This window comes from Galeopterus variegatus, unplaced genomic scaffold, assembly GCF_000696425.1.
Source record: "Galeopterus variegatus unplaced genomic scaffold, G_variegatus-3.0.2 Scaffold5489, whole genome shotgun sequence".
NCBI lineage: Eukaryota > Metazoa > Chordata > Mammalia > Dermoptera > Cynocephalidae > Galeopterus > Galeopterus variegatus.
This window is the reverse complement of record NW_007731600.1, coordinates 127884-144244: the sequence shown is the minus strand read 5'-3', so window position 1 is coordinate 144244 and position 16361 is coordinate 127884. Positions and strand designations below refer to the sequence as shown.

The 16361-nt window shown below is 38.9% G+C and overlaps 2 protein-coding genes across 2 annotated transcripts; one reads left to right on the top strand and one right to left on the bottom strand.

The window, feature by feature from the left end:
* Positions 1 to 1682: 1682 nt before the first annotated feature.
* LOC103604936 (putative olfactory receptor 51H1) lies at positions 1683 to 2633 on the top strand. Its single transcript, XM_008589514.1, has one exon. The coding sequence runs from the start codon at positions 1683 to 1685 to the stop codon at positions 2631 to 2633; it is 951 nt and encodes a 316-aa protein (XP_008587736.1).
* A 7490-nt stretch (positions 2634 to 10123) lies between these two features.
* On the bottom strand, positions 10124 to 11119 carry LOC103604935 (olfactory receptor 52R1-like). Its single transcript, XM_008589513.1, has one exon. The coding sequence runs from the start codon at positions 11117 to 11119 to the stop codon at positions 10124 to 10126; it is 996 nt and encodes a 331-aa protein (XP_008587735.1).
* Positions 11120 to 16361: the final 5242 nt, after the last annotated feature.

Here is a 16361-nt window from a genome sequence, read left to right as displayed (position 1 = left end):
AAAAAAAGAGATTTTTCTCTTGGTTAAAGATTTTAAATCTACATACAAATCAGGGAGGGGGTTCAGAGTTTGCAAGATTTCTTGAGAGAAGACTGACCTTCAACCATCTATATTCACTTATTTGTTTTATTTCTTCATTACAGAAAACTAATATATGCCTTGCTTGTGCTCAATGAGGTGATGAACAAGAAAATGTCTCTTTCCTTCAGGAAGTTTAACTTCTAGCAGGAGAGACAGATATTAAACAAATACTTATGCAATGTTTGATTAACTGTACTCACTTATAAGAAGGAAAAGACCATAATGTGAACACAGCATACCAGGGAGTCTTAAATTATTATGGGTATTTGGAAAGGCTTACTCAGGAAGGACAGATAGGATTTGGTTAGGCAAAGAGGAACTTCACAGCGGGTAGGGGAAAGTATAAGGAACAAGAAAAACATGTGGGAAACTCATATCAGCAAGTATCTCAGTAAGATCCAGGAATTTAAAGACCGCGGATTTGGCTGGATTGAAGAGACCAAGGGGAGAGCCAATGGTGTGGGCTGGTGCTAGAGGTGTGGGTAGGGGCTGAGTTATCAGAACGTTGAAGACTAAGATAAGGATTTAGGACTTTGTTCTAAGTAATGGAAGCCGCTAAAGGGCTGGTGATGATTTAATCAGATTTCTATTTTTTTTAAAAAAGTTTATTCTCACTGCAGAATAAAGACTGTTTGGGAAGGGGGATTTGTGGGTGCAGAAAGATCAGTTACACTATTCATTGGTTATAGGAATAAGAAGAGAGATGATAAATACATTTTCATGTTTTAGGGATAAGTTTGGGAATTGGTTAAATGCTGGTTTGATGATGGAAGAGTTTTAAAGAATGGCTTCCGAATTTCTGATGTGTTAGGAGACTAGAGAAATAAGTCTTGTGAGTGGCTACTTTCTTATATCTTATGTGTAGCTGTTTATGGGCCAATGAACTTTAGTCTCTGTTCCTTGCTACTTTAAAATTAGGTATGAAAAGTTATAAACTGTTAAAATTTGTAAAGATTAAATGTTCATTTGAACAATTTTATATTTACTAATGTGTCTATTTATACATGTAGTTCATTACAACTACAGTGCAACAGATGCCTGGGTAGGTGGAGTAATATTCCTAAGCATCTGTTCCACTGTGTTTATAGCATATATATATATTTTTTTTTTTTTTTAATACACACACACATGAATTTGTACAGACATGGGTTTGTGAATGCAGTGGAATTGCGTGTAGGTGTGCATGGTAATAGTATTGTGAGTTTAGGGTTTTTTTATATATATTATCATTTAGCAAAATGTTGTATACAATTAAGTCTTGGTTATGAATGCTTCTTTTCTACCAAACCTTGAAAGCTATCACAAGGAGGAAAGATCCAAATTCTCTACCATCTAAACACTGGGTGTTTAGTCTTGTCTCCATTTTTCAGATGAATAAATTGAATCTAAGAAGAGAGGTCATCACATGTAACTGCCTAGGGAGGAAAAAGACAAAGTGATACAAAAACCACCCAGACTCTGGTTTTTAACCTAATTCTTTTCTCTGCTGTTCTACCTACACATTCTTAAAGCCATTTTCCTGTTTATCAGAGAATATATTTTCCGTATAGGAGCTATGAGCTAAGTGGGAGAGTCCAGCCTCACCCAGTGGTAAGATCACCATGATAGACTTGAATGCATCGCGTGTCAACCACCATAGTTTCATTCTGACAGGTATCCCAGGGATGCCAGACAAGAACATATGGATGGCCTTTCCTCTGGGATTTCTGTACACACTCACACTCCTGGGAAATGGTACTATCCTAGCTGTCATCAAGGTAGATCAGAGTCTCCATGAACCTTTGTACTACTTCCTCTCGATCCTGGCTCTCACCGACGTTAGCCTCTCCATGTCCACCTTGCCCACCATGCTCAGCATCTTCTGGTTCAATGCCCCTGAGATTGCCTTTGATGCATGCATCACACAGATGTTCTTCATCCATGGATTTGGAGTAGCAGAATCAGGAGTCCTAGTGTCCATGGCCTTTGACAGGTTTGTGGCCATCCAAGACCCACTACGCTATGCTTCCATCCTCACCCATGGCATTGTAGGAAAGATTGGAATAGTGGTTCTCACCCGGGCAGTCTGTGTGGTCTTCCCTGTGCCTTTCCTCATAAAGCGGTTACCTTTCTGTCATTCCAACATCTTGTCTCATTCGTATTGTCTTCACCAGGATGCAATGCGTCTGGCCTGTGCCAGCACCCATGTCAACAGCCTCTACGGACTTGTCATTGTCATCTTCACCTTGGGGATCGATGCACTTGTCATTCTCTTTTCTTACATACTCATTCTCAAGACTGTGCTGGGCATTGCCTCCAGGGCAGAAAGGCTTAAAGCTCTCAACACTTGCCTCTCTCACATCTGTGCTGTGCTTCTCTTCTATGTGCCTCTTATTGGGGTCACCATGATCCACAGATTTGGGAAGCATTTATCACCAATAGTGCACACACTCATGGCCAATGTATACCTGCTGCTCCCCCCTGTGCTAAACCCCATTGTTTATAGTGTGAAGACCAAGCAGATACGAAGACGGATCACCCAAGTGTTCCAGAGGAGAAAGAATAGGGCCTAGCAGAATGGAATCACATTAAGATGCAGAAAAAGTAACTGCTGGAAGAACTAATATCTAAATTTTCAGTAATTATGGTGCAGTCAAATTTTACACATCTGGTAAAATGCAGGGGTGGAAAAGGCTTGTGGGTAAAGATGCAACACAGGTCATTCTTACTGTGTACATACTCTATTTTGGAGTGTGTGTGTTTTGATATCTGATTTCACTTACAAAATCTAATTTACTTAAATAGCATCATACTTTTTCTTCTTGGAAACTGAATATGAAACTCACTTATGACAAACTGTCACCTGTTTACACAGATAACAGAAGTGTGTTTATTCTTATAATGCTAAGTAATATTTTCATTGGTTGTCAATTAAATAATAACTACTTCAATAAGGATTCAAGAAGTCCCATAGCACTGCCGAATGATTGCTATCTGGGATTTCTTTTTTAATAGAGCAAAGAAAACTGTTACAGGATATAAACATTCATCTTTATATTAATATATTTATTAGGTGAAGGGTGTCTTTGATAAAATTAAAGCAGACACATCTGTGAATCCTCAATATATACCTTTTTCTTTTAAATGACATCATTGCTTTACAGATTTATTACAGTTCTAGTTTATTGCCATGTACCTAGTCGGCTAAAAAATGGTCTTCATATAAGTTGATCTGCTTCTGAGAACAAGTCAGATTTTAGATGCAAATCATGCATATTAGATGTTCTGCTTCTCAGTTTTTCTTGTTCCATTCTGTTTCCCATCCTCCAGCAGAATACTTGGTACAGAATAATTAATTAAAATATATTGCTTAAACAAAAATTTTAAACGTTCCAAGTACTTTGATCTTTATAAAAAGAGGCAAATGAAGGACAATTTGCTATTTGTATAACAAATTCATCTTATTTGACAATATATACTTTAAAATTTTAATTTCATAGGAATAATAAAAGAGTACTTAGGACTGAGAGGTCTGGTATTCAGTTCTTGGAGAATTAGGCAAAAATGAACCTGCGAATGCCATTTTTTAAAAATTTTAGTTTATTTTGTCAATATACAATGTGGTTGATTATAGTGGCCCATTACTGAAACCTTCCTCCCTCCTCCCTCTCCCCCCTTCCTCCTCCCTCTCCCCCCTCCCTCCTCCCTTTCCCCCTTCCCTCTCAACAACTTCTTCTCTGTTCATTTGTCATATCAACTTCAAGGAATTATAATTGTTGTGTCTTCTTCCCTCCCCCTCCCCCAATTTATTTGTGTATTTATTTATTTATTTATGTTTAGCTCCCACAAATAAATGAAACACGTGATATTTCTCTTTCTGTGCCTGACTTGTTTCACTTAATATAATTCTCTGTAGGTCCATCCATGTTGCTGCAAATGGCAGTATTTCATTCTTTTTTATAGCAGAGTAGTATTCCATTGTGTAGATATAGCACAATTTCCATATCCACTCATCTGATGATGGACATTTGGGCTGGTTCCAACTCTTAGCTATTGTAAAGAGTGCTGCAATGAACATTGGAGAAAAGGATACCTTCGACTTGATGATTTCCATTCCTCTGGGTATATTCCCAGCAGTGGGATAGCTGGGTCATATGTTAGATCTATCTGCAATTGTTTGAGGAACCTCCATACCATTTTCCGTAGAGGCCGCACCATTTTGCAGTCCCACCAACAATGTATAAGAGTTCCTTTCTCTCCACAACCTCGCCAGCATTATCATTCGCAGTCTTTTGAATATTAGCCATCCTAACTGGGGTGAGATGGTATCTCAGTGTGGTTTTGATTTGCATTTCCTGAATGCTGAGTGATGTTGAGCATTTTTTCATGTTTCTGTTGGCTATTCATATATCTTCCATCTGCTAACTTTGGGTAGGTATTGTTCTTGTTTTTCTAGTTCTTTAAGATGAGCTATTAAGTTGTTCACTTGCCATCTTTCCATTCTTCTGAAGTAAGCATTTAATGCAATAAATTTCCCCCTTAGTACTGTTTTTGCAGTATCCACAGGTTCTGGTATGATGTATCATTGTTTTCATTAGTTTCAATAAATCTTTTGATTTCCTGTTTGATTTCTTCTTGGACCCATATGTCATTAAGTAAAATGCTGTTTAATTTCCATGTGTTTGTATAGTTTCCAGAATTTCATTTGTTATTGATTTCTAATTTTAATACATTGTGATCTGAAAAAATACATGGAATAATTCCAATTTTTTTGAATTTGTTGAGACTTGATTTGTGAGCTAATATGTGATCTCTTCTGGAGAATGATCCATGTGCTGATGAGAAGAATGAAACTTCTGAGGTTGTTGGATGGAATGTTCTGTAGATATCTGCCAAGTCCAATTGGTCTAGAGTGTTGTTAGGTCTTCTGTTTCTCTGCTGATTCTTTGCCTAGATGTTCTGTCCAGTATTGATAGTGAGTGTTCAGGTCCCCTGCTATTATGGTATTAGTGTCTATTTCCTTCTTTAGGTCTAACAGAGTTTGCTTTATAAATCTGGCTGCTCCAGCATTGGGTGTGTATATATTTATGATTGTTATGTCTTCTTGATGGATGAATCCTTTTATCATTATGAAGTGGCCCTCATTGTCTCTTGTTATGGTATTTAGCTGAAAGTCTATTTTATCAGATATAAGAATAGCTACTCCAGCTCATTCTTCATTTCTGTTTGCATGGTAAATCTTTTTCCATCTTTTCACTTTTAGTCTATGCGAGTCTTCATAGGTGAGGTGGGTCTCTTGAAGGCAGTATATGGATGGGTCCTTCTTTTTAATCCAGTCAGCCAGTCTGTGTCTTTTGATTGGAGGATTTAATCCTTTTACATTAAGAGTTGCTATTGAAAAGTGTTGATTTATTCCTAGCATTTTATTGATTTTTGTTTGGATGTCTTAAGTGTCTTTTGTTCCTTTCTTTTTGATTTACTGTTTGTCTTCTGTATTTGTTGGTTTCTTGGGTTGTAGATAAACTTTTTTTTTCCTTTTCATTGTTGGCATTTTATTTTACTAGTGGATTTGATTTGTCTTGAGTTTTTATGGCAGTGGTAGTTATTTTTCAGGTACCAAACCCAGTACTCCTTTGTGAATTTCTTGTAAGGGAGGCCATGTGGTAGTGAACTACTGCACTTTTTGTTTGTCTGATAAATATGCTATTTGCCCTTTGTTTCAGAAGGATAGCCTTGTGGGGTAGAGTATTCTTGGCTGGCAATTTATATCTTTTAGTATTTTGAATGTACCATCTCATTCCTTTCTGGCTTTTAGGGTTTGTGATGAAAAGTCTGATGTTAGTCTGAATGCGGCTCCCTTATAGGTGATTTGATGCTTCTGTCTTGCAGCTTTTAAGATTCTCTCTTTGTCTTTGAGTTTTGCCAATTTGACTATAACATGTCTTGGAAAAGGCCTTTTTGGGTTGAATACGTTTGGGGATCTTTGAGCTTCCTGAATCTGAATATCTGTGTCTTTTCCTATACCTGGGAAGTTTTCTGCCACTATTTTGTTGAATATGTTTTCCCAATGCAATCTTCTTTTCCTCCCCTTCTGGAATACCCATGACTCTGATATTTGATCACTTAAGGTTGTCTAATATCTCCCTTAGATTTTCTTCAATGTTTTTACTTCTTTTTTTTTTTTTTGTCTGCCTGTGTTATTTCAAACAGCCCATCTTTAAGGTCAGAAGTTCTCTCTTCTGCTTCTGCAAGCCTGCTGGTTAAACTCTCTGTTGTGTTTTTTATTTCCTTGAGTGAATTCTTCAGCTCAGCAAGCTCTGCGGCATTCTTTTCTAGGGCCTTGATTTCCTGGTACATTTCTTCTTTTGGGTCCTGTATACTTTTCCTCATTTCATCGTATTGTCTAGCTGAGTTTTCTTGTATCTCATTTAGTTCCCATAGAATTTTCACTCAAAATTCCTTATCAGACATTTCAAGGGCTTCTTGTTCTATACGATCTAGAGCTTGAGAGTTATTACCCTTTGGTGGTGTACTTTCTTGATTTTTCATATTTCTGGTATCTCTCCTTTGATGTTTAGTCATCATGGCAGGGGCTTTCATGGTCCACTACTTCAACACTATCATCTGGCTAGAATCCTGCCAGGGCTGCCAATTTGTAATGGCTGCCTCATTGTCTGCTTGGTCACCCACTTGCACCTCAGGCGCTTGGTCACCTCCGGTCTTGGGCCTCTCCTCACACTTGGCCAGGCTTGGGATGGGGTTCGGCAGCGGTATGGCCTTCCTGCTAGGCTGTGCACTGGTGCCATGGGGCACATGGTCTCCATGGGACTCAGGCTTCTCCAGGGGAGTGCTTTTCTCTGTGGCTCACATTCAGTAGGTCTGGGGATGGGGTCCGGCAGCAGCGAGGCCTATCTACTTGGTCATGCACTGGCGCCACAGGGTGTGTAGTCTCCGTGGATCTCGGGCCTCTCCGGGAAGGCACCTCTCTGATCTGCATGCACTTTGCTGGGCTGGGGATGGGTTCTGGCAGTGGAAAGGCCTAACTGCTTCGTCACACGCTGGTGCTGTAGGGCATGTGGTCTCCGCAGGACTCAGGCCTCTCTGGCAGGGTGCCTCCCTGGTCCAGGAATTTGACTGCTATTTTTTTTTGGGGGGGGGGGTATTAATGGAATTTTAGGGGTAATGGTATCAGACACAAAAAATTCAAATTCATTTACTTATGTAAGTGACTTTTTTTGGTAGTGTTGTTGGTTTGGTGATAAAGTGAACAACTACACTATACTTTATGGAAGTTATATTCAAGTAATAAGGACAGAAGATCAATAAATAATAAAATAACTATAGATTGTGGTAATAGAGAGTAAACAAAATATTTGAATAAATAGACAACTTGCAGGTCTCAGGATCTAGTTAAGATAGGTGGGTTAAGAAATATCTGTCTGAAAAGGTGGCATTAATTGAGACTTGGTGGAAGATGAGAGGGAGCCAGAATGTCAGACCTACGAACAGCTGGGGAAATGCGAAGATGAAGAGCAAGCCCTAAGACAGACAAGTGGTTGATATGTTTGGAAGTAAAAGAAGACTAGAAGATCTGGAGCAAAAGAGAGGGATGTCAATGTACCAGTAGTGTATGTCGAAAAAATACATTACACTACTCAGCAAAAATAGGAAATGAACTACTAATACACACAAAAGTATGGGTGTTACTTATACTGAGCAAAGGATGGCAGAATCAAATAATGTATCATGTATTCTTCTATTTATATACAGTTCTGGTACCATCAAAATTAATCTATCGTGAAAAAAAAACAGATTGAGGTTTTCCTGGAGTGGAAAGGGGCTGATTAATACAAAGGAGCAGGAGAAATAAGTGATGGAAATATTCTTTGATTGAGGATCTGCTGGCTATACAGCTGTTAGAACTCATCAAACTGTGTTTTAAAATATTAATATTTCATTGTTATAAGATATATAGTACTAAAGCGAATTTTAAGAAGAGAAAGGGAGAATCTCACATTGATTAACTAATTTGCTGATAAAGAGATCATGGTCTCTTGAACTCTAAAATTTGGGAAGTATGAAAATGCTCCTTCAGAATGCCCATTCTTTCTCGGGGGCATTTTCAGGTTCCAATGATCTGCTTCTTCTGGAAGAAGCAAATGTGTACCTGATTACTCTCGAAGCACCTTCATCTGATGTTGGTTCTAGTAACATAAGAACCTGAATTGTAAACCTTCACTATTGGCTTTGGTAGAAGAGAGTGGTGAGGTGAAGAGGTTAGCAATTCAAGTGCAATGATTTATATGGAAGAGACTTTTAAGTACAGCTTACATAGTAATACAAAATGGTGAACTATGGGTACAAAACTATGCTGTCTACCCTAAGTGAATCATTGTGCAGTATATGAATGTATTAAAACAACACACTGTGCCCCACAAATATGTACAAATAAATGTTAAAAATAAATTTAAAAAATGAATACCCAAAAAATGTTGATACAAAGGAAAATTAACATTAAAATATGCTATTAAATTTCTAATGACTTTCCCACCACCTTAAATAAAACCGTAAACTTTCTTCAGAACAGAATCTTCTTCATTCTTTTCTAAAAACTTCTCCTTTATTCTGAAAACATTGTCCTCAGAGAACCAGGAAATTATGGAGAACAGAAATCAAGATTTCAGCCCACCTAGTCACCACTGCTAAGAGTATCAAGAAGTTTTGATGTGGCTGAAATTTTGCATCTAAATTTTCAAGACTTTGTGGATTTTAATCTATTCCATAATACCTTGTCCTCTCAGATTGTCCACTCTACTCCCCTAAGTTTGTTACTGAATTAACCTCTTCTGTATGTTTTTGCCGTTATGTTAATATTTTTCTCATACTAAAATTAAAATTGTCAATTCAAGATAATTCTTTAAAATGCAGTAGGGTTCAAAATAAAAATGTCACAAGCCTCACTACTCTGAGAAGCTATTGTTAGCATTTTGATGTATTTCCTGAATCTTTTAGTCCACATACGTATTCTTTGCTAAAATTGGCATCAAGGCTTATGAACAATTGTTTATCCTTTTCATTTTAATTTAATATTATAGCTTAATAATTTTTTACATCTTCAGATACTCACTGAAAATACAATAGTTAACTGGCACCTGATTCTTTTTTTTTTTTCAAAACATTATTGATACTTTATTTTTTGTACTATCATACTGTTTTGTTTCAGTTAGAATAAAGCCCTTCATCTGGGCTTTATTACGTTTATTCCTAATTCCTAGATACGCGGCCCCAATATGCCTGTCCACTGGAAATTTTAGGAGCCTTATTGTCATGGAGGGAAAGCTACAAACCCATGTCACAGATACTTTGAGAACCACTGACACTTTCCAGAAATATTTTTCCCTCCCCTTTCTGGATAATCAAATCTCTTACTTTCTCTTTGCTTTGCAGGGCTATAAATTCTTAGCCTTCTTTCTAGCTTAATCTTTGTGTGTTATTATATGGAACCGAGTTGATAAGTCTCTTATCAGTTTTAAATGGGATTACCAAGTCACCAAGTGGCACCTGATTCCAATAGCACATTGTTTCATCTGGTTTCATATAGGAAAATATTTGAAAGGTTATCTGTTTTGTTTTTATAAATAATGACTTTGTACAAGGTTTTATTTCTAAAATTCTATTTCAAAAAAGAATATTCCCAATGGGAAAATATAAGTACTTTTTAACTCATACAGTTAAAATGCAAATTTCTAAATTTCTTTTTTAAAAATTATATCAACTTATACTTCTACCAATAGTGTAAAAATAATTTTTTTACTTTAATAATCACTGGAAGATGATGTTCTCCTAAAATATTCACTGGTATACAGTGAAAATATTCTTAATTATTTACTTATTTGATGAGCATAGGTCAAATAAGTTGTCATTGCCCATCGCTCCTCTCAGACAGCTCTTGTTCTGAGTATCCTGAAAATTGTTCTTCGTGCTTCTGTAGGGTTGCCAACTTCTGGGCAGCTGTTTATAGAGATGACTTTGTGATGATATGTAATTGCCTAACAAACTTTATTTACATCCTCAGATCAGTGAGGCAATTGGAGTGGTGGCTCAGGGGTCTTTTCCACGACATCCTTGGATAACCCTGTTTGGTAACCCTGTTCCTGATCTGCTTGGTTCTAACTCCGTAGATGATGGGGTTGAGCATGGGAGGTACCAGTAGATAGAGATTAGCCAACATGATATGTACCACTCGGGGCACATGATGGCCAAAGCGGTGGGTGAGGAAAGTGAAAAGGGCCGGGATATACAAAGCCAAGATAACACAGATGTGGGAGGCACAGGTGCCGAACGCCTTGAGGCGGGCTTCACCTGAGGGCAACCGCAGCACAGCCCTCAGAATCATCACATACGATATAATGATGACAATCATGTCAAAGCCAACCACCAAGAAGGCCACAAAGAGGCCATATGCACGATTCACTCTCGTATCAGCACACACCAACTTCAGCACAGCCATGTGCTCACAGTATGACTGGGGGATGACCTGGTTGGGGCAGAAGGGCATCCTGGAGACCATGAAGCAGAAGGGGCTGACCCACAGCAGCCCTCTCATCATCACAACCGCCCCCAGTTTGATCACTACAGATGGCGTCAGGATACTAGAGTGCCTGAGTGGGAAGCAGATAGCCACATAGCGGTCCAAGGCCATGGCCATGAGCACCCCAGACTCCACAGAAGAAAAGGCATGGATGAAGAACACCTGGATGAGGCAGGCATGGTATTCAATCTTGTGAGCTTGAAACCAGAATATAGCCAACATTTTAGGTTGGGTGGAGGAGGAGAGGACCAGGTCAGTGACTGACAGCATGGCCAGAAAGAGGTACATGGGCTCATGCAGGGTGTGGTCCGTTCGGATTATGTGAAGGACAGTGATATTGCCAACTACAGCCAAAGCATACATGGCACAGAAGGGAAAGGCAATCCAAAATTGGGAATTCTCCAGTCCTGGGATTCCAAGCAGGATGAAGAACACAGGATGAGAAGAGCTGTTCCCTGATGCCAACATCACGGGACAATTAATAGGTTCTCCACTGGGAAGGTATTCTACTCTCTGCACATGATAATAATCAAAGCTATTATTATAGTGATTTATAAGTCTCTTAGATGCGTCAATTTGGTAGCAGAGCAATTGAGTTTAATGACAAACTGAAATAATTTCAACTGTTTTAATAAATAAAATTTTTCAACTTGAAATTATGCTGCTCTTTATTTTTTATTCATATTTATGTCATTCAAAATGGGGTTAGAACATACTAGCTGCAAGTGTAATCTTTTTTTGAGAATCTTTTTTTTTCCTGAAAGTAGAATCTGCTGAGGGAAAACTATCTCAACAATTAATGTCATGATTTTTTCCTGTTCTTTAGAACTGACAGGTGATATGGTTAACCTTTCTATATATAGTTCATTTTTACCCTCCATTAAACCATTAGGGCAATTCTTCAGGGTAGAAAGCCAGTGTGGCCTAAAGACCCACAGCAATTTATGTAGTGATGTTGAGTAGATTCTTACAGTAGAACAGTTATCATGAGGGTTGGGTCTGGAAGATAACCACCTGGCCAATTGTGCACCTATAATTAAACATATCATCTTTAATGTGCGGCTCATCATAGATTATAGGTCAGTAACTTTTTTCTGTAAAAAATCAGAAAATAAATATTTGAGACTGTGTGGGCCATACAGCCTCTGTTGCTACTAATCAATTTAGATCTCAAAGTGAAAGCAGCCATAGTCAATACACATATGCATGAGTGTGGCTGTATTCCAATAAAACTTTATTTACAAAAAGTGTCCACAAGCTGGATTTGGCCTGCAGGCTATAGTTTGCCAACCTCTGTCCTAGATGATACATTTTTCATGAGGTCAGACCTGCATCCTGCACTATCCCTAGCACCTCTATGTTTGGTACAGAGTAGTATCTTCATAAACACTTTCTGATGAAGATAAATAAATGCCATTATTCATGGCAGTAGATTTATCAACTGGTTAACAATATTCTAAAATGCCCTCATAGGACCATAATAACCTTACATGGATGTCATGCCCACAGGGCAGTTGTGTCCACTTCTGATGCTAGAGGTTTTCCTGCTGCCAGTAAATGCTATGTGAATGCCATCTTCATGTGCACTTACCTTACATGGTTGATTCTACCATCTGGTGGCCACTACCTACCTCAGAATCCATAGCACAGAGCTCTCGTGGTTCTTACCCAGCACTTTTCACTATTAAATCTCAACTCTGTTGTGCCCTGGTTTGAAAATCTTAATTCTTACCTCATTCACATCATAAACTTCTGGAAAATAATCATATCCTTTCTAATCCTTCTGAACAAATCATCTCTAACAAATATTTCATTCAACTAGACAGAATGGTTCCTAAAAAGGGTTTTTTGAAGATCCTAAATAGGTGTAGCTTTTTTCTAATTTTCCCAGAGTGTATAATGGTATAAAAGAAATGGGCTCAGATTTTGTCTGGCTCTAAACTGGAAACTACCATCCTACCTAAATAATAGCTATAGCTTTGCTCAAAACAAGTACTCCAATCTAGAGTATGGTAAAAATCCAAACACACATTTTCTAGAGCCCAGGGGCTCTGCATTATCTCATTCTGCTTGGAATGGTCTTTGCAAACATTTTATCTATTCTGTTCAGGGAAGATTCTTCCTCCCTATCTGCCTCTTGTCTCCTGTATGTCTCTTCCCCCAGGGAGACAGAGTCATCAAAACTCAGGGGAACCTGGAAAAGTAAATTAGACTATGCTCATTCCTGCCCCAGGCACTGGAAGAGGTTCTGGCTAAAGGTACAACTTCTGAATCTCTGTGTCATAATCTCTGGGTGTCATGATCTATGATTCATCTCTTCTTTTGTGGAAGAGATTGCTATTTTTCAAGATAAAAGCACTATAGCTTTTAAAATGTATTATCTCTAACTCACACAAAACCTCTACATCCTCATTTTCCAGTGAGGGAAATAGAGTTCAGAGCAGTTAAATGACTTGCCCAAGATCACATAATAAATCAGTGTCAGCATGCAGGACAGCACAGCCAGTGCTCTTGTGGTGCACATTGCTACCTGTGCTGGACATGACTGAATGGCACTCCCACCCTGGGTGGGTGAAGCAGAGATTTGTTGCCCTATGGTGACAAAGACAAATACAAAGGGGCTTGCAAAATTGCATGCTGAATTAAAACAGATCTGCGTTTGAAACCAGGACCCCTGTTACTTACCCGGACTGGAACCTCTAGAACAGCTCCTGGTTGGCCTCTTGGCATTGCTGGGGACATGCTGCTTTCTCTGGGATGACGGCTTTATTAGGCTTAAGAGCTTTAGTGGGCGACTCACCTGTTTTACGCACTCTTTCAGAGGTGGAAACTATCTTCAATCAAGTTTCAGCTACTCACATTCTGTAGCCTCCTTCAAAGTCCAGTTTCTCTCTTGCCCTCCATTCATACCCTAGACTCTACAATGTCCTTTCACAGGCCCGAGCTCCCCCTTTAAGAGATGCCCTCAGCCTTCCTCATTCTATTCTGCTGACTTTGAATGTCTGCTTTTATATTTTCTTTTTGTGGTGGACTGTGGAGAATCAGAGCCAACCTGGGACCCAAGCCTGAGTGGGAGATGGGGACCCTTCACAGCTGCCCCTCTTTTATCTCTGCAATTTCTTTTGCTGTTTCATGAATTCTAGTGCCTTCACCATCAGAAATCCTTTTGTCTTTTTTTACTCATAGACTTATAAACTTAACACAGGCAGACTCAAGGCTACATGTCACGTGGAGTGGACAGGGAGTTAATGAGTCTTCAGTGGACATTTTTATCCAGTATGTGAGGTTTTCGATGTAGGAACCACAGGTTACCAACTTGCTGCTGGGTTGAGGGACAGAAATGTGTATTCCCTAAAATGCAGAAAAAAGAAAAAACAGTACGATTTCCCTTCTTTCCCAATAATACTCCTTCCTCCCAAGGCCTGCTGTTACATAGGTTTTTTTTCTTTTTTCACAGGCTAGAACTCATAAACATAGTGCATACTGAAAACTGAAGTTGTCATATCCTTTTCAAACAGTATAGCTAGTATGATCACACATTAAACTTCAAATTCAATTTTTCAACTCTCCAAAATAAAATCTAACTTGTAAAACCTCCATATAGCTTTTGGTTCAAGAAATATGGTTAAAAGAGATACTATCACACAGAATAGAACTCAGCTTTCATCAGTGAGAATGGGTTTGAATCCAGTGATGGCGCCCACTGGCTCTGTAAATCCTCAATCACTGCACCCATTATGTGGATATAGTTGCGTCCAGCAGTCAGTCAACTGTGTGGCTCAAGCCAGAGAAGGAATAAAGGATAAAATGGGCTAAGATCTAGCTCAAAAATAGCATTCAGAAAACCTAGACTATGATTTCTCACCTTAGGGTATCTGACACTAAGTTGTAGAGCAATAACACTGGCCAGGGTGGGGTTCAGATCAAACCTACCTGGAAGGTTTGTGTAGGAAGGCAGTCCTCCTACCTTTCTGGGGTCTCCCTGGACTACACAGTCAGGTGCTGAGTCTTCTCCGCATCTCAGAACGAAGCTCAGTGCTCAAGGATCTGGACCTGAGGCTCCCCTTGAGTCAGGACAGTCTGTGCAGGGAATTCCTTGCCTTCCAGCTTGTGGAGCCTCCATGAGTGCTACTGTTCTCTGTAAAGAGCAGAGGTGCTTGAGGCACAGGGACTCACCAGCCTGAGCTCTGCCCTATCTCTGACCAAGCTGTGCATGGCCATGAGCAGTTCTAACAGATCCTAGGATTCAGCCTTCAGTCGAGACCTCAGATCAGAGCCTATTTAAAGGACTATGTCTGGCCTTGCCCTTTTCCCAAGCATTAGTTCTCTCTTTTCCCCTAAGTCCTACTGCCTCATACTCACACTGGCTTCCTCTGAGACTGGAGACCAGAGATGGAAGCATTAACCCCTCACTTTCCTCTCCCCTCTGTACACACAAATGAGAAGGCAGGGATTTGAACGCATGTGCAAGAAGGTGTGTTATTGAGATTAAATAAGTGTGGGATTACCTGGATGCATGAGTTCTTTTTGTTATTTGGAGTATGTATATTAACAACTAGAGGGACTTTTTTTGCAATATGAAAGTGTGTTGATATGTGCTATATGTTGACGTATCTGAGAAGTGTTTTAATAAATATGTGTATAATGAACTGGATTTGCATGTAAGTGTGTTTGTGTATATGCTTGTGTATATGTGAAAGCATAGCTAGTTATTTGCTTTAAGTGTGTTTCCACCATTCTGTGAATGCAAGTTCCCTGAATGCACATGGTTGGTGAAGGCACATGCCTAGCTGCATACCCAATATGGTCAGATTGCATATCTGTATGTACATAGGAGCATATATATAGAAGGAATGTGGGTTTGATGAGGATGTTGACAATCTATTGGTGCTTCAGTGTGTACTGAGGTAGCTATGGTTCTGGGGTCCCCACCTTCTGAGTGGACGACTGTCTGGAGAGGCAAGAGAAATTCCAATGGAGACCCGCCATAGTCCTTTCTGAATCTTTGTGAGGCTGGAGGGCTCTCCTCACTAAGTTTGAACAGTGAAAGCCTACACAGAGCTTCTTCTCCCTCAATTTGTTATGTATTTCTCTCCCAATTCTTGTCTCTGCTGGTATTCTTTTTTTTTTTTTTTTCCTCTCTCAGTACTTCTTGATTTTCCTTTATCTTTTCTTTGGTTGGGTATCCAAAAAATACTTGAGAAAGCAGCATTCAAAAAATAAAAACTAAAGATGTATTTGCAAAGAGAGTGTACTGTCGGAGTTCAGATATATGCCTCACAAAATACAAAACCCAACATACATTTAAAGGAAAAAAATTAACACAAAAATTATCAATGATATTAGGTGTACATGAATATGCATATGATAGATTGTGATGATGATATTCACAAATGGCATGATTTATTTTCAGATACCCCCTAAAGTCAGAGATACAATTGCTTTTGTTAGGGACTCACAGTTTACAGGAAATATTTCAGATTTCATTATTTTGGGGATCAAGCTGACATTACATTGGAATTCTGGTTTTAACCCAGGTAGCAAATTATTTTTCTTTGTCTCTTTATTTCTTTTAAATGTGGTATGTGATGTCCTCAGTATAATGAGCAAAGAACAAAGTTTAGGTTCTTTTGTTTCCTTTTTTACTTTTTCCTTTTTTAAAAAAGTAATTTTTATCCCCAAACAGGATGTGACATCTAAGAGCAGGGCC

Bases quoted from the DNA above. Each gene is read 5' to 3' on its own strand.
- LOC103604936 (XM_008589514.1), top strand. From the start codon at position 1,683: ATGATAGACTTGAATGCATCGCGTGTCAACCACCATAGTTTCATTCTG.
- LOC103604935 (XM_008589513.1), bottom strand. From the start codon at position 11,119: ATGTTGGCATCAGGGAACAGCTCTTCTCATCCTGTGTTCTTCATCCTG.